At 56.8% G+C, this 25,389-nt stretch overlaps 2 protein-coding genes across 3 annotated transcripts in view; one reads left to right on the top strand and one right to left on the bottom strand.

The window, feature by feature from the left end:
- The window catches only part of PRR36 (proline rich 36), a 4,315-nt gene extending 2,775 nt beyond the window's left edge, over nt 1–1,540 (top strand). Inside the window, exons 6-7 of the mRNA XM_023515407.1 lie at nt 7–600; nt 724–1,540. Coding sequence (XP_023371175.1) covers nt 7–600; nt 724–1,235 — 1,106 coding nt within the window. The 3' untranslated portion in view covers nt 1,236–1,540. The remainder of the gene's footprint in view (nt 1–6; nt 601–723) is intronic.
- Nucleotides 1,541–4,168: 2,628 nt separating this feature from the next.
- The window catches only part of EVI5L (ecotropic viral integration site 5 like), a 30,638-nt gene continuing 9,417 nt past the window's right edge, over nt 4,169–25,389 (bottom strand). Inside the window, exons 2-20 of one of the 2 annotated variants that reach the window (XM_023515442.1) lie at nt 21,051–21,234; nt 19,690–19,879; nt 19,052–19,276; nt 18,873–18,947; nt 18,159–18,284; nt 16,798–16,941; nt 16,525–16,614; nt 15,499–15,596; nt 15,361–15,421; nt 12,461–12,514; nt 11,188–11,220; nt 9,924–10,064; nt 8,112–8,240; nt 6,621–6,761; nt 6,377–6,532; nt 6,135–6,281; nt 5,933–6,028; nt 5,762–5,857; nt 4,169–5,650 (exon numbers count right to left, since the gene is read on the bottom strand). In XM_023515442.1, coding sequence (XP_023371210.1) covers nt 5,372–5,650; nt 5,762–5,857; nt 5,933–6,028; nt 6,135–6,281; nt 6,377–6,532; nt 6,621–6,761; nt 8,112–8,240; nt 9,924–10,064; nt 11,188–11,220; nt 12,461–12,514; nt 15,361–15,421; nt 15,499–15,596; nt 16,525–16,614; nt 16,798–16,941; nt 18,159–18,284; nt 18,873–18,947; nt 19,052–19,276; nt 19,690–19,879; nt 21,051–21,202 — 2,433 coding nt within the window. In that variant the 5' untranslated portion in view covers nt 21,203–21,234 and the 3' untranslated portion in view covers nt 4,169–5,371. The remainder of the gene's footprint in view (nt 5,651–5,761; nt 5,858–5,932; nt 6,029–6,134; nt 6,282–6,376; nt 6,533–6,620; nt 6,762–8,111; nt 8,241–9,923; nt 10,065–11,187; nt 11,221–12,460; nt 12,515–15,360; nt 15,422–15,498; nt 15,597–16,524; nt 16,615–16,797; nt 16,942–18,158; nt 18,285–18,872; nt 18,948–19,051; nt 19,277–19,689; nt 19,880–21,050; nt 21,235–25,389) is intronic. The other variant, XM_012807576.2, reaches the window with a different exon arrangement.

Genomic DNA, 25,389 nt, shown 5'->3' with positions numbered 1-25,389 from the left:
CTTCGCTGACCACACTCCCTCCAGAAACTCCACCTTCTCTGGCCTTGCCTCCTCTGCAGGGTCCTTCCTCTCCTCCTGCCTCACCTCCTCTGCAGGCTCTTCTCTCTCCTGTCTACCCTTCTCAGTCTCCTTTGGCCACGCCTCCTCCACAGAGCCCACCTGCTCTGGCCTTGCTTTCGCTGCAGGCTCCGCCCTCTCCTCTGACCACGCCCCCTCACCAGGCTCCACCTTCTCTGGCTTTTCCCCCTTTGCAGGCCCATCACTCTCCCCCTACCTCACCCCTTCTGCAGGCCCCACGCCGTCCCCCGACTCCAGGTCCAGATGCCTCCATTTCGGGTCCACGGCTGACCCTGGCCTTGGCCCCAGCTCCAGCCCCGCCGCCGCCCCCCTCGCGCAGCCCGTCTAGTACGTTGAGCGGGCCGGATCTGGCTGGTCACAGCAGCAGCGCCACTAGCACCCCCGAAGAGCTGCGCGGCTACGACAGCGGGCCCGAGGACGGTGTCGCGGCCTCCCCGCCTGCCGACGCGGAGCTCGCCGCTTGCCACCCGGCGGCCTGGAGTCGAGGTACAGCTCCGCCACTGGCCGTCCGCGGCGCCCCAGGTAAGGGGTGGTCCGGAAAGGACGGGTGTGGGCGGGGTTTTGCAGCTCGTGGGCGTGACCATTTCTTTCCCGGGTGTGTGAAGGAAGAGGACCCCTCTACCCATCTGGCGTCTTTTTCCGCAGGAGCGACCTTGCCGTGGCCTCCTGCTTCTGGGCCAGGCTCTACTGACGGCCTGTGCACCATCTACGAGGCTGAAGGGCCCGAGTCGGCGACCACTGCCCCAGGAGCTCTGGATCCAGGGCCTGTGCCCAGCGCAGTCGGTGGGAAGGCAGTGGCTGGGGCGGGGGCGGGGGCGTCCTCCCGGAGCCCGAAGTCGGCCCGTCTGGGCGAGTTGCCGCTGGGGGCGCTGCAGGCGAGTGTCGTTCAGCACCTGCTGAGCCGAACACTGCTGCTGGCTGCCGCGGAGGGCGCTTCCGGAGGCAGCGGCGGTGGTCCTGGGGGACCGGGGAGTGGTGGCGTCACAGGGAGCGTCCGGGCTGCTCTCAGCGACGCCGAACTGGGCCGTTGGGCCGAACTGCTGTCTCCCCTGGACGAGTCCCGTGCCAGCATCACCTCAGTCACCAGCTTCTCCCCAGACGACGTGGCCTCCCCACAGGGTGACTGGACTGTAGTGGAGGTGGAGACCTTTCACTGAGCCAGCTCTAGCCCCGCCTACTACGCCCCGTCCTTGCCTTAGAATTCGCCCCTACACACCTCTTTGTCTTAGACCCCGCCCCCACTGCCCGGAAGCCGGGTTCTCTGTGAATTGGTTTTAGCTCCCAGGAGTCTGGGTTGTTTGGCCCAGAATCTACCCCTTGCCTTCGGTCAAATAGTTTCATACTTTTGGCCTAGGCCCTTTCCTCGAGCCCCCCCTTTGGCCTGGGACGTGCTCCTGCTTCCCTCGAGTCTGGGCCCGTTTCCCCCGCCTAGGCCCTGCCCTGTATTGTCCATCCAGCGCAGCCTGAGTTTGCAATGAAATCGGTACATTGGAACTTGCTTATACCTTCGCTGTTGCCGGGGGCCTGGGGCTGGGGAAGGCTATGTGTGAGCAGGTTGGCCGTTCTGGCTGAACTGTCTGGCTTTCTTCCTGCGGGAAAGACCAGACGTGCGAGGTAGGGTTGCAGCGGGACTCTGCCGAGTCCTTGCCATCTGGCGCCGCGCACCCACCTACGTTTGTAAACTTGTACTTCTTCGTGTCCGACTTATGGTGGAACATTAGGCTCAGGAGGACCCCGGCTGGCCATGCCTCCCCCGCCCCCTGTATGAGCCGATGATTGGCCTAGGTAAGGAGCGACTGAAGCTCTTCCCACACTTGAGGCAGCCGAACTGGCGCTTCTGGAGAACAATCGGGAAGGGCTTGCCCTGCTCTGGGGTGGTGAAGAGGACCCCTTCCCATGGCCATTCTTCATAGTATGATCCCTTACCTTGTGCGCCTTGGGGTACTGGCACTGATCTTGGAGCAGGAGATTGCTGGGAGTAGGGACCCTCTGGAGGGTCCGGCCTGTGGGCGAGAACTTCATGCCGGCCGAGACCGAGGAAGGGGTCTTTGGTGTCCTCTGTTCCTCTGGCTTTATCCATCCGCAGGCGAACGGCTCTAAGCTCACCAAGGAGGCTACAGGCAGAGGGCAGGCCAGAGACTTGGTCCAGAGCTGTTCAAGAGGACCTTAGCTGGCCTAGGGTCCCCGAGGGCAACTGCCCCCTAGGGGCCTGCAGGAAAAAGGGGGCCTCTCCCATTAGTTCAGTCCTAATGCTGTGCCCTCCTCTACAGAGGCCTCACCATGTCATGTGAAACATACTCCCATGGGCATTTTTGCCATGTCCCCTACTTCAGGCTCTTTATCAGGCTCCATCTTCAAGCTCCCTCTCCATTCAGAATTTCTTGCCCTTCCTCCCCCAGCCCAGTCACCCTGACCTCAAGTCTTGGTCCAAGGCCTCCTTTTCCCCAAGGGTCCCTGTGGGGAGGTCCCTAGCTCCAGGCCTTTTCCCCCCAAAGTCTCCTCCTTGGCACCAAGAATGATGGAGGACAATCTCAGGTGGGTAAATGACAGAGTGAGACTAAGTGTTGGGCCATCAGCTCTGTCTCTGCCCTTATACCTCGTTCTCTCACTCCATTCTGTGGCCAGGTTTCTGTGAGGCAAAGGCTACCAAGTCCTGTCACTAACCCAGATGTGGCCAACTCCCAGCCTGGGGACTGAGAAGCAATGTGTTCTGTCCCAGAGGGGCACTGTCACCCTCACACATGGGAGCCAATGGAGGGGAAGAAGGTGGGCCTACTTCCTCACTCTAGCTCTGTTTCTTGGCAAATCATAGACGTGCCCTTTTCAGCTGGGCCCTGGGAAGGGGGATGCAGGTGCCCTTGTTTCCATTCTGTGAGATAAGCCCAAGGGGGTAGGGGGCTGACTCTTGACATGCTTGGCTGCCATGGTCCCAAGGACAGCCCCCAGGATGGGGCAGGACCTCTGGATGTTTCTCTGGTGTCCTGCTCAGTCAGTTGGGGTGGAATTACTCCATGGAAGCAGGAGACACAGTGACTGTCCGGATCTCAATATTACATCTGTGTGATGAGTACGGTGTATGTGGTCATAAGTGTCGAATGTGATGGGACAACACATAGGATTTGGCTGTCCTGGTTTATATCAGTGTCATGTCCTGCTGAGCTGCAATCCTCAGGAAGCAGAGTCGGGGGTGGGGGGTGGCCTGCTGTGTGAGCCCACACTAGGTGCCTGGCGGATGGGGGGACAGGGCCTGTGGAGTTTCTGCTTCTTGGAAGCCTTTCTTTGTTATCCCTGGCTCTGCCCTCACACTGTCCCCCCCCCCCACCAGCTGGGACTCTGCCTCAGTTCTGTGGGGAACACCACAAAGGACTGTGCTTCTTTCAGCCCTCTCATTCCCAGGAAGCCCTCCTCCACTTACTGTCCCAACTGCTGGCTCAGTTTGGCAGTTTGGTCTCTGCTCAGCCTCCCAACACTGTGGTCCTGCTGATGCTTCCCTCACCTAAGCCCTCTAGGGGCTCCTGTGTCCCTTAGCTCAAAGCCCAAACTCTCTTTCCTGATTTGAGAGCCCCTTCTTGGTCTGGCCATGTCCAGCCTTTCCTGTTTCTGGATATCACATGCCTCTTGCTGGTTCAGCTGTTATGCTTCTGCCCCTGGAAAAGGCTCTGACACCATCTCTTCCAGGGAGCCTTCCTTGATCTCCCTATGCATCTATTGGGCACTTACCACATTAGTGGCAGGTACCTCTCTTTTACCCCAAACCAGTGTCCTCTACTGCACTGGTGACCTATCAGGGCCAGGCACAGGACAGAGCACCCTGAGAGACCTCCAAAAATGTGTGCTGAAGTAATGCAACCAGATCCTACTTTTCCTGAAGCCAGGCATTCCTCCAAGTCTCTTAGGGGGCCCAAATTGAGTCAGCCAGGAAACATACCCCACCCCAATACTGGCTGTCCTTTCCTCCAAACCTCCACTGTGGGGAGCTCTGGAGGGAAAGGACAGCCTACCCCTTTGACACTTGCTGGACCAGGGCCAGGCACCCCCAGGCCTGCCCTACTCAGCACCCCTTGCCCCAAACTGTGTAAATACACTTTATTTTCCATCTTTCCCGCCTGGGCGACATGTGGAGTGTGAACAGGCAGTGTGCAAAATGGTGGGGGGCAGTGTGGGGAGCCCTTCGGAGAGCTCCACAGTGCCCACCCTGGTCCCCGGGCTGTTTAATACTGAAGAGTGGGTGACCAGGAAGGGGGGACTGAGCAAGGGTCCCCACCCCAGGAAGCGCCAGGGAGATTGCTTGTGACGCTACTTCATTCGAGGCTCCATGAGCACCGCACTGAGAGCCGGCCCCAAGGGTCATGAGGCCAGGGGTGGGAGGAGGGGAAAGGGTCTTGGGGGGCACATTGGATTTTGGCACCATTCTCAGCTGTGACTCAGCAGAGACCACAGGGCCACCAGGAGGAGGGAAGGGGAGGGGAGGCAACTCCACTGGGAATCTGGGAATCTTCTACCCTGGGGCCTGGCCCTGGCCAGAGGGTGGGACTGGGTATACCGAGAGAGAGGGAAGTGAATGGAGGCCCAGGACCCCTGTGGAGAGGTGCCCTTCCATCACTGGCCAAGATGGGTGATGTGTCTCCTGGAGGAGGATATGGGGTGCCAGGGAGAGGAGTCTCTACTTCCTTGTAGCTGCTCTGGCCTTAGAAGCAGGGAGAGTCTGCTCAGGCCTAGGCTATTTCCTGCTGGCCACTCACACCCCAGGTGGCCCTGCACACAGCAGGGGGGACTTTGGTTTCTGCTGCAGGGGCCATGATACCTGCACCAGGCAGGGAAGCCCCGCCTGGCTGTCTGGAGGTGGCCAGGGTCTAGCTAAGGGTCTCTGAGTCCCCAGGGGCATCTTAGGGTGCTAATATCCAGCCCAGAGCTTGCTTTCCATCCTCAGGCTTCTAGCTCCTAGGCCCTTCCCAGCCAGGACACCCTTGTCCCAGAAGGGAGCTTGCTGGGAGGGAGGGAGTTTACTGCCAGTTCAGTCCCTGGGGCCTCGGGTCATCCATCGCCTGCCCTCTGCCCTTGCTGTTAAGAGGACGGCCCTTTCAGAGGTCCCCAAGATGGGTCAACACCGCGGGGAGGGAGACCCTGCCCTAGGGTCCTGAGGAGCCTCAGGTCGGGGCCCACCCTTTGCGCTGCCTAGCTGGGCCTTGCCCTAAGGGTGGCCGAGCCACAGAAGGCTCAGCTGCCGACTGTCTGGGCGCCCCTCGCCCACCCCCGGCTGCGGCCTTCTGCCTCCGGGCGCGCGGGCACGGCCTCAGTTGTCCAGGCCTTGGCTGTAGGGCGCGGCCAGCTCATCGGCGTCGCTGTCTGAGCTGCCCTCGCTGTCCTTGGCTGGCCGCTCAAGCCGGCGGAAGAAGCGTGCGTCGCGCGGCGACAGAGGGTACAGCGTATCCTGTAGGGCCGCGCCCACGCCCACGCCGAGCAGTTCTTCATCTGACGACGGCAGTGAGTCCTCATCTAGGTGCCGCGCCAGGGCCAGCCCGTCGAAAGCCAGTGGATCCTCGAAGGGCGGCGGACCCTTCAGCAGCCGCACCTGGGTCAGGGACCGGCGCTGGAGGTGTGGCTGGATCACTCTGACCCGCCCTCCCAGCCGCAGCCTCCAAGCCGACGCCTGGCCTGTCCCCCAGGATGCCCTCCGGCTCACCTCGGCCTTCAGCTCCTCGATCTGGTCCTTGAGCTCGCGGATGTACTGCGACGAGTCCGAGTGGTTCAGCTGGCCTTGGATGCGGCCTTCCTCCCTCTGCGGGATGAGCCAGGTCCCGTCGGCTCAGAGTGGGCCCTACCTCCCGCTTCCGCCCGGGTCCCAGCCACTCACCTGGATCTCCAGCTCAGCAATGCGCTGCCGCATCTCAGCCACAGCGGCCATACTGTCCGCCTCCCGCAGGCGCACGGCCATCACCTCCTCCTTGCTCTGGAGGTGTAGGGGGAGAGGGCGGGTCAAGATTCCCGTGCGCAGTGAGGGGCTTGTTGGGGTGGGGATGCGGCTGGAGATAGGCGGGCTCACTGCGGGGCTGCACCTTGCACTCGGCCTCGGCCTGCTTGCGGCGGCTTTCGCTGAGCTGCGTCTGCAGGCCCTTGTTCTGTGCCGCCAGGTACTGCAGCTTCTCCTGCAGCGTCGCTCGCTCCGCCTCCACTCGGTTTAGCAGGTTGCGGTGGATGTGGTCCTGGTGGGAAGACAGACCGTGGGGTTACCGCCTAGCCCAGGGGCCGGCCACCGACACCCATTCCGCTGCCCCAGTGGGCGGGCGCTCCAGTCCACCTGCGTCTCGAGTTCTACCACTCGCTGTCGTAGCTCGCGGCCCTCGGCCAGGGCTTGGGCCTCGCGCAGACGCACACTCATTAGCTCGTCCTGCAGCTCGCCCAGCACCAACTTCCGCGGGGACTCCTTCCAGCGGCCGCCGCGGGACAGATGGGCCTGGGTAGGAGCCCAACGGCGGGCGGTTAAGACTGAGGGGACAGCTCCAGGAGTCCCTTTGCTCGCTAGCTGCCTACCCGGTTCTCACCTGCCAGGTGTCCGAGAGCTCCTGCAGCTGCAGTTTCAGTTCTCGCGCCGAGGCCACTGCCTCGCTCTCCCGCAATTTGAGCGCCTTCAGCTCCTCTTGCAGCCGTGCCACATTATTCTCGTCGGGCAGCGAGCTGTTTCTCTGCGGGGAGAGGAGTACTCAGGCCCTGGGGGATTCCCTTCCTGCGGGACCAACCCCCACCCCCATTTCCTTCTGCACTCTGCCTGTGGCAGCTCAGCAGGGGGAGGGAAGCTCCCTGGGCCAGGCTCCCAGGGTGCAGATTCCACCTATGGAACCCAGTGGCAATTTTCTTCCGTGAAATGGATGCAGTGGCAGCACTGACTCTCACAGGGCTGTCCTACTGCAAATCTCCACATCAGAACACCAGGCAGGCTGGAGAAGTGAGAGCCAGGGCCATGGTCAGGGCAGGCTGGAGAAGTGAGAGCCAGGGCCATGGTCAGGTCACCAAAGGAGTCTGATATCTATCACCCTCCAGACCCATCAGCAGATTCTTCCTAGGCCAGGCCAGACAGCCCCTCTTCCCTGGGAACAGGGTGAGTGTCAGCTAAGGCCCTACCCTGGTGTCCCAGGACTCAGCAATGTAGGATTTGTGCTGCAGTCTCTTGAACCAAGATCTATGTTGCAGATAAGGTCACCAGAGGCTGCTGTTTGGATCTAGGGGTGGGCTAGATCTAGCTGGATCTACTGGAGGCACCTTGCTCTCTAATGTGGAGGGAGGGGGAAGAAAGCCCAGATTTTGGATAGCCTGTCAGTCCCCCCACTTTGGAGGACTTCCCAAAGTAGTGCAGGCTGGGGAGGGTATAGCTCCTATACATGTGAGTGGGTCCTGAGGCACCTCCCTTCCTCTGGCAGCTCCATGAGAAGGGGAGTTGAGTGAGAAGACAGCTGAGTTAGGCCCCAGGAGGTCTGGACTACAGGCAGAAGAGGGTGGACCCCAGACTTCCCCGGATGGTGTCTTCATGGGAGTGTGTTGCAGGCAGTACTAATGGGCCTTGAGCCCTCCTGCGCCCTCTGCCTCCCTGCTTTCCAGAACTCAAGGCCTGGGGGAGACACACACAGGTGGGTTGGGATACCCAGGAAGCTCACAGAATCCACCATACTGTTTGCCCCCTACATGAGAGGCCATGCCCTACATGGGATAGTGCTCAGTGTGTATGTGGGTGACCAGATATGAGCATGTTTTCCTGTGCATGTCCAAATGTGTGTGTGTGCACATGTGTGTACATGAACTTCCATGGCTTGGGAGGGTCTGAGGATGATAGGTCTAACTTCTCACCCCCCCCCAGCCTAGACCTTGGTATGAAATTATGGGGGAGGGGCAGGGAATAGGCAGAAGAGGCATTTTTTGGGTGGGGACTGATGGGGTGGGAGTGGGGGTTCTGACCCAGATCACTCCTGAAAACTTACCCAGGACCTCCTCTTTTTTTCCAGGGCCCCCCAATACCTGCTCTCCTGCCCACCCAGTCGCACCTTCTCCATGTCTAGAACCTTATCCTGCATCTCTCGGAGGGCCCCCAGTGTCTCTGTCTCCCGTAGCCTTGACTGCTCCAGCTCTGTCTCCAGGTGGGACACGAAGTCCTCAGTGAGACGTGGATTCTCCTGGAAGAGGCAGAGGGTGGCATGGGGCCTCAGGTCATGGCTGGGGAGTGGGCAGCCTCCATGCCAGCTGGCTGCAGGGCGAGCCTTGGACTCTCTTCTCCCAGCCCCTGAGCTTCAGGTGTCCTGGACTGGATGCTTTGATGATTTGCACCTGATTTGGTCCTGGGCACTTCTGCAGCCAGCCTGACCTAGCCCTTGCCCTGGGAAGGCCACACAGAGGGGATGTTCTGAAGGGGACTTGCTGTGGCCTCAAGTTACCTCAGAGACACCAGTGACTGACTGTGGTTCCCTAGGATCACTGGTGGGGGGGGGAGGGCTGGGTCCTAACCACATGGTGGGGGTGCTCAGGGCTGTGAGTCCTGTCACTCCACCTTGCTCCTCTCCATCCCCCCATCCTCATTTCAAAACAGCAAAAGATGGGGGGTTTGCAGGGATCACTCTCTTGCTCAGAGGTACCCCAGTGGGGGCCATAAATTAAAGCATGCTTTACCTGGGCCTGACAAAGGAGACCTGACCTGTGGGGTGGGAGCCATGGCCTCTTCTCACCAACCCCTGAAAAATCCAGTGCTGACCAAGCAAGGCCTGGCAGTGGGGTGTGGATCTTTGATTTGGAGAAACCACAGGGTGCTCATACATTGAGGTCCCCCACCCCTAGGCCTGGAGATCTTGGCTAAGGCCTTGGCTGAGAGTTCTAGGTGATCCACTGGTCTTGGTAGGGAGTGGGGGGGTGCTGCCTTGTTTCCATAAACCACCTCAGTGTGACACCAACTCAAATGGTAGGGAAACCAAGGCTGGGCTTGTTCTACCCCTGGCATCACGCTGCCTTTCAGGCTAGTCAGAGAGAATCCCCTGGCTGCCCCTGAGCTCTGGCCTTGAGGGGATGCAGAGATACATAAGGCCATGTCTTCAGGCCACAGGGAGGCTGCTGCAGGCAGGGGGATGTGGCTCTGGAGGAGGTGAAGCCTGGCAGGGGCTCTGCACAGGGCCTGAGCCCATCTGGGCCAAGGCAGGCCACTGGCATGCATGGATTTCAAAGACCCACAATTGTCCAGGGCAAGGAGCAAGAGACCTTTGTTGAGGAAGGGAGTGTGTACATAAGTGACCATCAGATTTGGCGGCAGTGGCTGCCTGCTGGATATAGCTGCAATAAAGTCTTAAAACCTCCCAGAGAAGGAGACTCTTTGGGTGGAGTTGTGGCTCATGAGTCTGCCCACCACTGGATCCAGAGTTCAGACTCCACAAGATGGTACCCTCTGACCACCACCTTGTTAGAGTACTGAGAACAACCCCCAACTACTCTGCTGCTCTCTTCTGAGGACTATGTCCTGGGCACTGGAGAAGAGAGCTCTCTCCCTTCATGGTTACTATCCTGGGAAGCACAAGAAGCCTTCAGACCCTGGGGAGATATATGTCCCAAGGAGTGACCTTCTCATCTGCTAGGGGCCAAGCAGTGACAACCTGGTTCTCAGGGGCCTCTGTGCTAAAGCTGGATACCCCGTGTGGTGATGGGAACTGGAAATCACAGGATACCCCTGAGTCCAGGGCCACTGGCTGTTGGGCTATAAAGGAGTCTGCATTTGTCTCTGGGTCCTTCCTGCCAAAGGAGTAGGAAGGCTAGGTGCTTAGGCAGAGTAGATCAGCACCCTGAAGGTAGCAGGGCATGGCTCTGACCCCACCAGGTACCTGCTGCTCCTGCAGCTGCCGGATGGTGCTCTGTGCCTTCTGCAGGTCCTCTGCTGCTGAGCTGCACTGCTGCCGCACCACTGCCAGCTCGCGCTTGATGACATAGTTCTCCTCTGCCTCCTGAGCCCGTGTCACCTGCCCCTAAGCACAGCGAGGATGGGGGGCGGTGACCCTTGGCTCCCACCCCAGGCCCTGCCTCCCACCACAGGGGGAGGCCCACAGAAGGGCAGAGGTGGGAGATGTGATGGGGGAGGCCTCTAGCACTTAGAGCCTGAGATGGGGGGTCCCACTAGGCCTGGGGATGGGGGAGGGGTTGGCAAGAACAGGAAAGCTGGAGGAGCCCATGAGGAATAGACCCAACAGGGCTCTGCCCCAGGTGAGGAGAAACGAGTCTTTTTAAAATCTTTTTTGATGGGTTCTTACAGTTGCTCAGGCTAGTCTTGAACTCTTGAGACAAAGGGATCTTCCTGCCTCAACCTCCCAGAGTGCTAGAATTACAGGTGTGAGGGACTGTGCCTAGCCTAGAAACAAGTCTTTCTCCAGGGCCAATGGCACAGCAGAGGCCATCTCTGCCTGTTCATTCTGGACTCTGCTGGTGAGGATGGAGTTCTGGGGACAGCTGAGGTCTGGGTGCTCTGGGCCATTTTTGATGGGCAGGGAGGTGGAATACACCTCTCCCAGGGGTGCTTTCTGCAGTCCTGGCCTCTGGGGCCTCCAACTGTTTGTGGCAAAGACATCTTCCCCCAATTTGGGCCCCCCCATTCCAGGCTCAGAGCCACGAGGTGATGAGTGGTGGAAGTTTCCAGATAAAGCCATTCGAGATGAGGTGGCAGCAGAAGCAGGTGAGCAAGAGTAGGTGTCAGGCTTTGCAGGTAGAAGCAGAAAGCAGCAGTGTGAAGGGCCAAAGGGGCAGGTATGCATGTGTGTGCATGCTCAACGCATTGCACGCAGCAGGACCTGAAGCAGATATGTTCTTAGGATACCCAGCTCTCCTGGGTCCCCACCAGTATTCCCTGAAGGGAAGAAGCTTTCTGTACATGCGTATACACAGTCACACTCAGACACACAGACACATATACTGCCTTTCTCTCCACTCACATGCCACCCTCAGAAAGTCTCTGTCCCCCAGAAGCAATCCTCAGCAGTCCCCATGCATGGCGCCAGGCCTGCCCCCAGAATGGCCGGTTACTGGCTGTCATGTGCAGGGACCAGGGAAGGGGCCAGGAAGGAACCAGGGGTTTGGAGGGACAAAAAGCTACAGTACCTGGATTAACCTATCAGCCAGAGCAGCGCTCTCCTACCCGGCGAAGGGGGTTCCCAGCGACAGGGGGAGGAGGCAGAGCGGAAGTTGCGGGACAGGAGAGGGGGAGAGACAGACAAGAACCACTTGTCACTAACACAGTGGACTATCTCTACAAGCAGGGGAGAGAGGAGTGGAGACCAGAGAACCAGCAGGAGAGGACCTGGAGGAAGACCAAAGGCAGAGCCAGCTCCATCCTAGAGAGGGGTTTGCGTGTGAGTGGGAAGGTCGGGGCTGTCCACGGCTGCCAGGATGCTGCAGGGCTGAGAAACCCACTGTCCCACCCTCCTAGGCCGGTCTGCTCAGGGCCAGATGGGAAAATTCCTCTCCGGAGCCTGCCTAAGAGAGCTTTAATCTTTTTTTTTTTTGTAGAGACAGAGTCTCACTTTATCGTCCTTGGTAGAGTGCCGTGGCATCACACAGCTCACAGCAACCTCCAACTCCTGGGCTATTCTCTTGCTTCAGCCTCCCAAGTAGCTGGGACTACAGGCGCTCGCCACAACACCCGGCTATTTTTTGTTTGCAGTTCGGCCAGGGCGGAGTTTCGACCCGCCACCCTCGGTATATGGGGCTGCAGCCCTACTCACTGACCCACAGGCGCCGCCTAAGAGAACTTTAATCTTAATTTTAAGGTAGAACAAGGCTTTGGGGTAAGGGGAGTAAAATCCTATTAATGATCCAGCCTCTGTGCTCAGTTCTGCTCCCGAAGGAGGAGCAGAAAATGGGGGCGCTGGGGCTAGAGCTCAGTAAGCCTCCAATTCCAGCCCCATCTTCAACATGTTGGGGTCCAGAGTGGAGGCTGTGGCTCCCTAGTACGGAGCCACGCTTCTCCCCTAGCCGGCCTCTTTTCCTTTCTTTTGAGGGCGAGACATCCAAATACCGGGTGGGATGTCTTGTGGCCCAATTAAGGGTGCCTCCATCAAAGCAGCAGTTCTCTCCCACCCCGGTCCCAAGCGAGCCGCCCGGGAGGGCACGGTACACAGATGGATTGCGGAGTTGGCAGATCACTGGGTTATAAGTTGTCCTTAGCCCCAGGATTAATCACAATGCGAGTCGGGCCTCCCTCCCACATCATAGGGCAGCCAAATCAGGTTCAGTGTGGGGCTTCGGCGGGTGACAGCGGGGCAGGGCTCTTTGGTCCTCGGGAGAGGGTTGGAGGATTCGGGAGTCCAGGCCTGCGGCCACGCCCTCGCCATGCCCCCTTAATGACCACGCCCGCGGAGGCCACGCCCCTCACCTTCTCCAGGGTCTCGATCCGCTGTTTCAGGAGCCGGTTCTCCGTCCGAAGCCTCTAAGGGCGGGGTGGAGGGGAGAAGAGGAAGATCACGTCAGAGCCACCCCCAACTCCTGCACACACGTACCCCCCATTCATCCACTACCGAGGTCAGTCCCCTTAGGGGCCACGCCACCTCCAGGCTCCAGGCAGGACAGAACAGAGCTAGCGTCTTGCATTCTGGGTCAGCGATTTCAGAAAACAGGGCCACTTCCTGTTCAAAATGGCTCATTAAAAATAAAAACAATTAAAAGAGCAAACAAACCAACCTTGGTTCAGTAACATTAATGCTTTTGTGGCCCTGTGTTTGTGGGGGGCAGTCAGCACCCACACTTTCCTCAAAATACTGTCTCCCTCTGTGCTTGGCTCAGGCCTCTGCCACTGGGGAAGGTGCCACCAGACAGCTTCATCCAGCGCTTTGTCCCAAGCCCTTGGGCTCAATTCTTGAGGGCAGACTCATCTCAGAGCTGGGTCAACAACTACGTTTCTGTGACCCATCAAGAGCAAGCTGTCCCCAACAGTGGTCCCTTTTCCCTGGCTAGTATTTCAGAGCAGTCTCTTGCTTTCCAGTGTTATATCTAGTCTCTACCTGCCTCTCCCTTATAAAGGATGTACAGCAATAGTTTGGATCTGTAGGTGAATGAGGGTCCTGCCTTGCTATGGGTCATACAAAATATTTCCTGGGTTTCTTCCAGGAAGAAAGGGGAACAAAAACCCACAGAACATTTCTAAGAAGCAACTGCAGTCAGAAGAATTACAACCTTGACTCTCCTGGGTTCATGTCATGGGTGGGGAAACTGAGTCAGAGAGGGGCAGGGCCTTGCCTGAGCCTCTCAGCCTGGCTGGGCCAGAGTTGTTTCAGGTACAGGTCTCTGTCCCCCTGTGGTGATCTGGATCTCTCTGTCCCCTGTGGTGATCTGGACCTCTTACCCCTGGATTACCCTGCCCTCTCACTGGTGTCAACCTGTCATTGCCCCAAGCATAGTCATCCTTTCCTTGCAGGAGCTGGACACGCCTGACCAACAACTTTCCTTTTTCTCTGTATTTTATGATGCTTTGACATCCTGGGGCCTTGCTAATTCTGGAGAAATTGCCTCTCCCAGTGCTAGCTATTTCCAGAAATAGTAAATAACCTACCTGCAAGTGTGCCCTTCTTATCCAAACTATCAATGCAGTGTCCAAACCCTCAACCACTTGCTTCATCTTTCACCACACCAGTATTTCCCTTGCCCTAAACCATCCCAGGATCAGATGTTGGAAAACTGGGGATCACCCTAATAGCCCAGAGCCAGCTGAAATTATTCAAATTAGGCAACCCTAGGCCTGTTCAAACTTGCCTATGCTGCCTCCCTTGTTTCTTCCTGCAGAAGCCACATATTCCCCTCACTCCCTCTGCCTCCCAACCGACCCTAGTATCCCACGGGCACACTGCCTGGCACAGCCCACTCCTACTGCTATAAGTGATGAACTCTTCTGTCAAAGGCAGTGGTATTCATGTCTGTTACCTTGCCTTGCCTGCTGCTTAAAATAAATCCCTGGTACATTTTAAAAACGGGCTAAAGGTGAAAGAGCAAAGAGCAGGGCCAGGTGAGGAGGCATCTATCTGCTTAAATCCTTAAGGCCTCTGGTGGCTCTCTAGTTCCTCTTAGGGCAAATATCCAGGCTGGGCATATTTTCTGAAGGTCTGTGATGGTGTCCTTGCTTACTGCTGGACCCTCTTAGTCACCAAAGGGGAGCAGACCCTTGTCTGCCTATGAGCAAGACAGATACACATGTATTGACTGGCTCATCAAAGTGCCATTCCTGAGAAAGGGGATGCCCAAGAACTTAAGACACAACTATTTCTCAAAAACCTACAAACAGGGCCAGGACAATTATACCTTTTACCCTTAGGCATGGGCAGCAGGTGACCTGGATTCTAATCTAGGTTCTGCCCCTGCCTTTAGAGATGAGATGGGAATGATAACAAAATGATGATGATGACAGTAATAATACTTTGGACAGCACAACAAATTTCACCCTAATTTTGCAGAAGGGGACACTGAGGCTCAGATAGGCAAGTTCACCTGCCAAGGCAACATAGCTGGTCCATAATGGAGCTGGGATTTGAATCCCAGTCTGTTGGACTGTCAGTCATTGTGTGGCTCTGTTCCTGAAGAGGACAGGGCCAGGTTGTGTTCAGACTTTTGTCTGTGTTTGTCCCCATCAATAAACACAGGCCTAAGGAAAATCAGTGACTTAGCATACAGCAAGTGCTTAATAAATGCTTGTTGTGTGTACGCATGAAAGAACTAGGAAGGAGAGAGAGGCTGGGCACGCTCAGGGAACCTCCTGACATAAAAGGGCTGGCGGCCAGAATGCTTCCCTACCTATGGTCATTTTGAAATTCCTCCAGTGCCTAGGCATGTCACCGCCTCAGGCCTTTTGTCCTCAATTGATATCCTGGCTTGGTAATGCCAGGAGGGCCATCTCCCCAGGTTAGCTGGTCCAGAGCACTTTTATATGAGTCTGCACTCTAGTGGTTTATTGACTGGTTCCCTGCAACGCTGGGAGTCCCAGGAGGGCAAGGACCTTGACTGTCTTGTTTGTCACTGTGTTGCCAGCACTGCAAACGGGCCTGGAGGGGGCAGGCACTACACACTGGCCTGGCAGGGAAAGGAAGAGATAGATGGGCAGAGGGACAGTCCCTCAGAGCCTAGTGCTGTCCATTAAGGACAGCCTGGTCTGCCTGTGAGCTGGGCAGGGCTGCCCCCTAGTGGCTGACCCCAAAGGTAGGGAGGGCAGCCCCCAAAGGTAGGGAGGGCGGCCCCCAAAGGTAGCCCATCCCTGTCCTTGCCTCCCCCCACAGGCCAAGCTGGGCTCACTTTGATCTCGATCTGCTCTTCCATTTCCTTGCTCTTCATGGCTGCATACTCCTTCTCCAGCCTGCAGAGGGGAAAGGTCACTGTTGTGCCCTTGGGGACTCACCCCTTCCCGTCACACCCCAGCCACCCAGCACTGACCTCTTCATCTTCTTGGGGTTGTACTTGACCTGGTAGGCCTTGAGGACCAGTTTGTCTGGGCAGCTGTCGAACTGGTGGGGGATGACCCTCTGGAAGTACTGTGGGGACACAGCCAGTCATCGACAGGCAAGCCCTGACTACAGGGGACCACCTGAGCCCCAATGCACATCACTGCCTGTCTTGGAGGAGGGCGGGAACTAGTCTGGCTGGGTGTGGGTCTGCAGGTTAGGGTCTGGCCTGTTGTGGGTGCTCAGGAAGGAAAACCTGATGTGTGGAGTGGGATGCTTGTGGCCAGGGCTGTTGTTTCCAGGAGAAAAGCAGGCTGAAGGGGGTCCTGAGAGGGAAAGCCAGGGGTGAGGGGCTCTGAGCCTCTGCAAAGGGTTAAGGTAAGCTGAGGGTGGACATAGATCTCAATCCCCAGCCCAGCTGGCCCCCTTTGGCAGCTGCAGACAATGAATGTCCGTGTTCATGGACACAAGCATGGCCTTTGTGCATTCTTCCCCACAGCCCCAGCTGGAGGATACTGGGCGGGAGTAAGGGCTGGCCTGGTGGGAAATGGCAATGAGAGGCAGGCTGGCCTCACCACCAGGCAGGCTGGGGCAAGCAGGGCATGAGGCTGCCCCATACTCTGCATTCCTTCCGGTGCCCTTGCCATACCAGGGGCTGGATCTGAAACCACATCTAGAGCCTATGGTTTGGCCAGTGTCATAATTTGCCATTAGGCTTTGGGGCACCCAGAGTGGGGGCAGGAAGGGGGGAGTGGGACCTCCCTGGGGTGGAGTTGGGACTGAGTTTCCTCTTGCCTTGCTGCCAGGCTGCTGGCCCCTCCCATCCCTCACCTGGGTCTGGCAGAGCCTGCAGGCTCCTCAGAGCCCACCCAGGGCATCTGGGGACAGGATCAGAGATATTCAGGAATGCTACCTTCCCCTCTTGAAGCAAGACCCTCCTTGTCACTTGGGAGGGCATCCTGTGCCTGGGTTCCCCCAGTGGGGGGCAGTCCCACCACTCCACCATCCCCTGGCCCACCTGGGACATGCCCTCCATGTCCAGCTGCATCAGCTCTGTCTGGTTCACCTGCAGAAGGGCAAGGCCTACTCGGAACACGATCTCCAGCCCCTGCAAAGGTGGTGGCAGCCATGGAGAGAGAGAGTCTCTGGTTCTGTCCCCCCAGGGGGCTTTCTAACCCTTCCCCAGGCCCCAGCCCTTTATCTGCCTGATTGGAATGTTTCCATGGTAGGGAATGACTTGCTCCATTCAGAGCAGACTTGGTCAAGGTGGGGGGCCCCACAGTGTCCTTACCTCATACATGAAGATGTCGAAGACTCGGGTGGCAACAGGCAGGGGAAAGGTGGTCAGGAAGAGTGTGAGGAACCAGGAGGAGGCATACATGGAGGTGTGGAAGCTTTGGGAGCGGAAGTGGGTGTTGAGGTCCGGGAGCTGCTCCTGCAGGGGGCAGGAGGCCAGGCAGGCATGGTGAGGGGGATGCCCTTTCACCTGGGGTGCTAGGCCTTAAATGCCTGCCTCCAGGGGGCATTCCCTGACCTGCCTTAGGTAGCCCCTGGCTCCCTCTCTTAGTGCTCCCCAGACACTATGTCTGGAGGAGGCTGAAGGACCTGTAAGCTTCAAGTAGCACAGGGTGGGGACCCAGGTAGGGGTGGCAGCTCATGTGTTGTGGTGCTTCCCTTGTGGCAGCTCATGGGTCCTCCTGTGAAGGAGCTTCTGAGGTTCAGGAGGGTTGGGTCGCTCCTCGCGGCTGCTCAGAGAAGCAGAGGTGGAGTGTGGGTGGTTGGGGTCCCTGGCCCCTGGTGAGAGCCTGCCACTGCTCACTGTATGTTATGGGACTTGCCGGTCATTTGCCCACCTATGCCTCCAGCACAAAGCTTTGGGCACAGCAGTGTTTGAGTGCCTGAATTCCAGACAGTTGGAAAGTAGCAGGTAACCGAGGAAACTGAGGCTGGAGAAGGCATTAGAAATGTGGGCTTCGTACAGGTGGCTGGAACTCTCTGTGCCCAGGGTTTTACAGGACATCATTTATTTGTTTGCTGGCTTGGCTGCAGGAGGTCCTGGCTACTCAGCCTCGGGTGGGATGGGGTCTTCCCTGCCACCCAGCCTCCCTGCTTATGGCACTGTCAGGCCCCCCTTGAGCTGTAACTATGCTACCTATGCTCCAGGCCCAACGAGTGGGGCTCATTGCTTCCAGGAGCATCCAGATCGCACAGCCCCCTGGCTACCAGCTCTGGAGGCTGGGGTGTGTGTGTGTGTGTGTGTGCACGCGCGTGTGAGTATGTGATCATAGTGCTCTGTCTGCCAGCCAGGTGCAGGCCCTGTGGGGGCTGCTATTTATAAACAGATGTCTGCTGCTCTTTGGTAATCAGCCTTGGCAGGCATACTCTACCTTCCCTTCTTCTACAGCTGGAAGCAGACATGGGGGTGCTGTGGATGTGTCAGACTAGGGCCAGTGGCCCTGGGAGCCACCACTATATGTGGGTAGCCCCATCTGGTTCCTCTAAGCATCCTTCAGGGCAGCTCCATGGGGATAATGGCTCCTTTTGGAGCTGGTGCATCTGGGGGTGATTTCTTAGGCCTGGACTTTTCAGTTCAAGAGACTCCTGGGGACAGCCTGGGGTGTCAGCCCTGGGTAGCCACTGGGCCTTGCTCACCTGCAGCATGTACTCAAACTGATAGATGCAGAGCCCCAGCTCAGCCATGCTGGGCTTGAAGAGCTCCCGCAGGCGGTACTCCTGCATCAGCCGCACAAACACGCAGAAGGCCTCCTCCTCGGGCATCTAAGGACACAGGCAGGTGGTGGGGACTCAGGCTGAGGGGGTGCTCACTTCTCTTGCCAGTTGTGCATGGGGGCTGCTTCTGTACTTGGCTACCTAGACCCTCAAAAAACCCCACTGGGCCATGTGGTTACCACCATTTCACTGCTAGAAAACCTGAGGCTGCAGTTGCCTGCACAGAGCCACCCAGCAGGAAATAGGGAGCTTGACTCGAATGCAGGCCTGGTCCCCTCCAGTGCCCACTGCCTTGTCCACCTGGTTAGGATGATCTGTCCCCTCCCAGCTGTGCCTTCTCCCTGTTCTAAACCCTCTGGTTTCTCTGGGGGAAACTCCCAAGCTCCATAAATGCCATGCTGGCTTAGTCCTTGGCCTAAGGTCTCTGCCCAATCTTGGAGGTGGCCAAGAAGGATGGCCTACCCCTCTGGCTGCTGTCTGTGTGCTGGATGAGACAGTGGACAGGACACAGCCAGCCCACCCATGGGTGCTTGGCCTGGGGTTGTCAGAGATTGCAATGGATAGAGAGGGAGGCTCTGAGAGGACACTGGATGAGGGGTCCCTAGCATGACATGAGCCTGGCCCCTGGCCACCCACCTGCATGAGGAGCAGGCCCACGATGAAGGCGCTGCCCTGGCAGTAGCCCACCTCCCGGTCCACCAGCGAGTATGCCTGGAAGGGAATGATGGGATGTGAGGACAAGGTCCCAGGTCCAGATACAGGAGGTGGGGGTGAGGGTGGGGGCTGCTCCTCCCCAGGAGGACCCTGGGGTGCACCTTCATGACATTGAAGAGGACCTCTTGGCCCAGGCTGTCCTGGCCCTTGAAGAACTCATGCTCCGGGTATGTGCGGGCAATGTCCCTGCGGATCAGCTTCTCACATGGCGAGGACATCTTGAGAAGCTCAGAATACTGGTTCTTGACCGGCATGTCTGTGGCGCTACATAGGAGCTGCCACACGATGGCCCGGAAATGGTGTGGGATGCCCTTACGGATCAGCTCCTGGCCAGGGGGTGGAATGGGGAGTGGGAGGCCAGGGCTGGACTCCATGCCATTCCAGCCTTCCCATGCCCGCCCAGGCCAGACTCTCAGGTGTGGTTTGCTTATGCCCTACTGGTGGCAATAGAGCTCATTGGCACCACTGTGCTGTAGATAGAGGTTCTGTAGCCCCTAATTCCTCATGGAAACCATAGGGCAGAGAGCAAATGGACACCTGAAGCTCTGGGACCTAACCAGCCTCACCCCTCCCTCTGGTCTCCGTACCCTGGAAGGACCCCTCAAAGTACTTGCCCATCCCCACTGCTGTCTCTTTGCCCAGGCTGGCCCCCCTCCTGTAGGCCCAGGGGCTGCCTGCTGGCCAAATGGCCATGCTGTGCCCCTGCCATCTGCCCTATGTGCCCAGTCTCCCCTGCCACCTTCAGCAGCTTCTCCTTCCTGCGCCGCCACTCCTCCCACTCATTGGCGATCCGGCCCCATAGGATCCACGTGTCCTCCTCCAGGTGGCTCAGGTTGGAAGAGGCGGAGGAGCTGGATACCAGGGAGGAGCCGCTGTTCCTCCGAGAGCCATTCATGGAGCGCATGGACTTGGAGTCGGCCTCCAGGAGCCTGGGTGGGAGGGGACAGCCAAGGAGGTGCCAATGACTCCCTGGCAACAGGGGCCCTCCATAAATGCCTTCCTCTGGGGGGCGGTGGTGTTGTCTCAGAGGACACAAGGAATTGGGTCCCTGTTGTTCTTGCTGAGTGAACTCGGTCACCCACCTAACCTCCCTCAGCCATGCCCTTACCTGTGGCTACTGGGTGTGTTCCATTTTTGCGTTCCCACACTCTCCCAGCACTGGTCTCAGAAACCTGCACTTCATTTTATTTTGCGGCCAACCATACAGGGCAGGTTTGTGACACCTACACTTTTAAGGTGATGTGTGGGGAGAGTGAGCCCTGCCCAGACATTCAGCTAGTAAGGGGCTGTAACAGCTGTGTGTTTCTGACACTGACACCTGGGGCCTTGCTGACTCTGGGGAATGGCCCCTCTCAGGGCTGGCCAGATTCTTGAGAGAGTAAATGACTGCCTGTGCCCCTTTCCCACAAAGAATAACCAATCCAGAGGCCACAGCTCAGCTACCTCCTTTCCTGGGCTCTTACACTCTGGGCTCCTGACCTCCTGCCTTAATCACCCCAGGGCTAGGTACCAGACAGTTGAGGATGGCCCCTAAGTCCCACAGCCTGCTGAAATAATTCACCCTAGTCACTCCTAAGCCTGCTCACCCTGCCACACCTGTTTCTTCCTGAGGAAATCCTAATCTTTATGCCCATGGATTTCCTAGCTTTCTCTGCTTCCCAACTGGCCCTGGCACTGTCCTGTGTGGCCCTGTGAGGCATTGTGCTCTTGGGAACTATGAGTAATAAATTATTATCTTTTCAAAGGCAAATGCTTCCTGACCTGTTGGTCTCACAGTACCATAATAATAATAAAACTTAAACATTTAAAAATGGGGCACCGGGAGAGTCAGCTCCAGAGCTGGAGGCTTTAGCCTCCTCCCTCCAGCCCCGGCCCATCGATAACGGCTAGTCTCAAAGATTTGCTTGACCTCTCCAATCTTTGGTGTCCTCCTCTGAACAAGATGAAAAGAGACGTTCCTTGTCAAGCACCCGGTGTGGCTGCTACCCTGTGCAGAGCTGAGCCCAGCTCTGAGTATGAAGGGGCACCCAGGAGCTCCTGCACGGGAGTTGCACCCCTAAAGCCCCTTCTCATCCCCCTGAACCCAGGGCCTAAACTTACCGGTTCTGCTCTTCGAGTTTGGCCAGTAGCTCCAGCTCATCAGGGCTGAGGTTCTCAGAGTCGGAATTGGGGGAGCAAGTGGGGGCTGACAGGGCCTCCTGGGATGAGGAGTCGGGGCTCAGAGTGGGGCTTGCCATGGTGGGCAGGCTCATCAGCTGTGTGAGGGGCTGGTTTACAGCTCTGTCTGAGGGCCAGAGATGCATGTGGTCAGCATTGGGTAGGTACCCACCTTGTCCTGCCTGCCCACCCTTGGGACATTTCCTTGCTCTGAGCTTCCCACCTCTGCTCTACCCCCTCCATGTACCCCTCATCCCAACATGCCCCAGCCATGCTGACAGATGTCTACTTCTTCTCTTCCAGATTCTAGTGACCAAAATCCATGCCTTTGCAGTCAGGTCAGACATCTGGAAGAAGACAATAGGACCATGGCCAGAACCTGAGCCATCCTGCTATCTGTGGGCAGGAAGGCCAAGGCTCAGCTTGACACCTCTGAGTCTGCAGCAGGGCCTAGGGCAGAGGTCACTTGGTGGCCTCAAGGACCCTGTTGGGACCTCAGGGCATAGAAGCCTCTGTTTTGGTGGCCCCTCCTGACAGCTCGGTCCCTGTCCCCTGATGCATTTGACCTTCCTATCTCATCAACCAAAGTGGGCTGCTGGCACAGCCAGAGCAATTATTCTTGACTGTTAATTGTCTGGCACTGATGATGGCTGGAAGTATGACTCCCCTTGGGCTGGGAAGATAGGTACACACCAAAGTGCTGGGAATCTGTGCCCTGGCAGATGCAGAGCACAGCTGTGAGCTGTGATCTGTACCTTGATCTTGGCCTGCCATGTTCCAGGTAAATTCCAGGCACATGTCTCCTATCCTTTTGGGGTATGGTCGCCTGGTCCTTCTGGGGGTTTCTGGCCTTTTGCCATCCTGGTGTGAGGCAGATCATCATTTCATTGAAAGTAAAGGCCAGAGGTGCAAATGGACCCCTGTCTGTGGAGTGGCGCTCCCTCTATAAGCTGTGTGACTTTGGGCCAGTCACTTGGCATCTCTGAGTCTCTATAGACTGAGCTCATACAGGGCCCACCTCAGCTGCCACACATGCGGTCAGAACAGCAACTGACACTTAGTGATCATCCCAGAAACATCAGACATCACTATCCACCCTGATCCCTGGTCTCCTGGGTTCTGTCCTGGCCTATGTGGGGACCACTGGAGGGGGTGGCATCAGCCTGGTAGGGAACTATAGGCATCAGAAGCAGCAATAAGAGCAGAGGCAGGAGCTGGATTGGTGTTCCTTTATGCTTCTTCCTAGTAACCCCAGGGGCATTCAGGATCATGGAGGCAGGAATAAAACCCTGCTTCTGTCTCACTGCTTTGCCTGGTGCTCTCACGCCCACCCACTCCCCTGTATACTCTACACCAGGAACCCTTTATGGTGTTGCTGGGCACACCCTGACCTGGCTCATAGAGGGGACCTGGCTGGACCCTTGGAGGGGAGTATCTGGTACCTCAGGCAGTGACAGGACTGGAGCAGACCAGTCTGTATGTGTGGCCACCCTTGGTGACTGGGCACCTTTCCTATTCCTAGCCTAAATATCCCCTAGCCAATACCTGAAGGCCCATAGTTCCGCTGTACATGACCTTGTTGGGTCCAGTCCTCCCTCTCATGTTGCTCTGTCTTGGGAGTGGGATAGGGGGCATGTACCATTCTTTCTTCCCCTCATAGGGGCCCAGAACCCTCCCTCTCCAGGACTCTGTGGCTCCCACGGCCACTGGTTCAACCTCTGGTCCTCAAGTGTTTCCCTGGTCTGCTTGGGTACCCAGGGCTCTGGATTTTGGTGAGTGTAGGAACCTTCCTATGGCCCAAAGGGCTAGGGACCACCTGACCCAAAGACCAAGCCACCATGCCCCGCCTGACTAGGAGTTAATCATTCCTGGGAGAGGGATAGTCGGGCTGCTCTGAGGCCTTCTGCAGAATCAAAGTCTGCGGCCAGCTGGGGCAGAGACCTGGGCTGTGGACAAGAAGTGCTAATCAGGAGGATCTCTCCAGGCAGGGTGGGTGGGTGAGGTGTAGGGAGCAGCATCAGAACAGGGAGAATGGGGCATCAGGTGGTGGAGGCCAGGGCCATAGCTAGAATTTAAATGTAGAGGGAGATGAGAGAAAGACAACATGTGGCCAAGGCCTGGGACCATTCTCTCACTGGGCTGAAGGGACTCAAGCCCTAGGGCACGTCAGCCCCATGTTCACTCTCCTAAGGAGCCTGAGAGAATGGCTCAGCCCTAAGTTTCCTATTAAAAAAAAAAATTCAGGGGCACTCACTAGCAGAGGTTGTTCAGCTATTTATCATGTATTAATGTGTATTTCATACAGGAAGTAAAATGTATGAGATACACAGGGTTGAAATTTGCAGTCTGAAAGGCAGGACCTTCTGATCCCACTGGAAAGTTCTCTTATCCCTGGATTCTATAAACACTGCCTAGTCCTTGGAGATGATCCCTCTGAAGCACACATGTGTATACACACACACATATGCAAATATGCACACACTTTCATAACCACCTGCTAACACATACATTCATTCACACCCCACGTACATATAAACTCTTTCACACACTTTCCCCATGCACATTCACACATACACTCTTACATACACATTCAGATACATATCTACCTATACATATTCACACTCGTGCACACAAGAAACAACAGACATACTTACACACATACTCACTCATACCTGCACCCACACTCATACAAAACACACACATTTCCCTTCACACTCATGCTCTTTTCCACATACATACTCATAACACTTGCTCATGCCTACCCACACTCAGATGTACACTCATTTACACACACATGTGCACAGACATTTTGTGTGCCAACCAGCCCTTTCTCCCTGGTAACTAAGTGGTTTGGGGTGGGGACTGGCTGCTGTCCTTGCTCTGAGGGTGGCCCTGCTTCCACCTCCAGAACACAACTTTCACTGACTCAGTCACTCACTCTGGCGCTTAGTGAGGGTGGGGCAGCATTCTAGGCAAGGGATGGCTTGTGGGGTGAGCTGGGTAAGGGCCACCTATTGCCCCATGCTGGACAAGCACTGGCCTTGGAGACCCACCTGCCAGCCTCTGGGTCTAAGCTCCCAGCCTTTCCATGTCCTCACTTCTAGCTCAGCTGTCTGAAGGGGATTCCCGGCCCCTGTCCCTGCTCGATCACAGGAAGCTGAGGTAGGCCAGTGGCTGGGAAGAGGCTGTGCTGGGTAGCTGTGGAGGAGGAGCGGTATGGGGATGGGATGCCACCAGGTGGCTTCCATCTCCCCTTTGTTCTCCCTGTCTGGGGTGTTTGGACACTGTGAAGTCCCTTCTCACCTGCTGAGACAGGAGCCCTAGTCCTACCCTACCTCTCTGGTCAGGGCTTCCCAGTCTCCCACGTGGTGCCTTTTCCTCCACAGGCCCTGCCTTTAGCCCTGGACCTTCATGCTCCTTTGTGGCTTAAAGAACCAAATATATGTCACCAGCTTTTCCTTTCTGCCAAACACTGACCAAAGTTGCCAAATGGCCTCTGAACAGTTCCATCATCCACCAGCCCCCCTAGAAGTCTCATTTCTAGATTTCTCCTACCAGGGCAGGAATTGTTTCCCCAGATGTCTAGGTAAAAAGACTAAAAAACAGTCACCCAAACTCTCCATCACAGGTCTCAATAACTGCCTGGAATAAAGATACAGTAGCTCAGAAAACAGCCAGCCAATTCCTTGAAAACTTAAGTACAGAGTTAGTGCAAGGCAGAACCACCCAAGTGTCTATCAACAGTGTCTATCAATATATTTGGTTATGAAAAGGAAGAAGGTGGCTTGGTACCTGTAGCACAGTGATTACACTGCCGGCCACATACACCTAAGCTGGCAGGTTTGAACCTGGCCTGGGCCAGCTAAAGAACAATGACAACTGCAACAAAAAAATAGGTGGGTGTTGTGGCAGATCCCTATAGTCCCAGCCACTTGGGAGGCTGAGGCAAGAAAATCACTTAAGCCCAAGAGTTTGAGGTTGCTGTGAGCTTGACGCCATGGTGCTCTACCAAAGGTAATGTAGTGAGACTCTGTTCCCCCCCCCCAAAAAAAAAATGGAACAAGGCTCTGGCTCAGCACCCATGGCACTGGCTACATGCACCAAGGCCTGCTAAATAACAATGACAACAATAACAAAAAAATAGCTGGGTGTTGTGGCAGCCTGTACTCCCAGCTACTAGGAAGCTGAGGCAAGAGAATTGCTTAAGCTCAAGAGTTTGAGGTTGTAGTGAGCTGTGATACCATGGCACTCTCCTGAGGGCGACAGAATGAGACTGCCAAAA

This window comes from Otolemur garnettii, unplaced genomic scaffold (genome assembly GCF_000181295.1).
Source record: "Otolemur garnettii isolate 467f Iridium unplaced genomic scaffold, OtoGar3 scaffold00071, whole genome shotgun sequence".
Taxonomy (NCBI): Eukaryota; Metazoa; Chordata; class Mammalia; order Primates; family Galagidae; genus Otolemur; species Otolemur garnettii.
The sequence above is the reverse complement of the archived record's forward strand: the minus strand, read 5'-3'. Positions and strand labels throughout refer to the sequence as shown.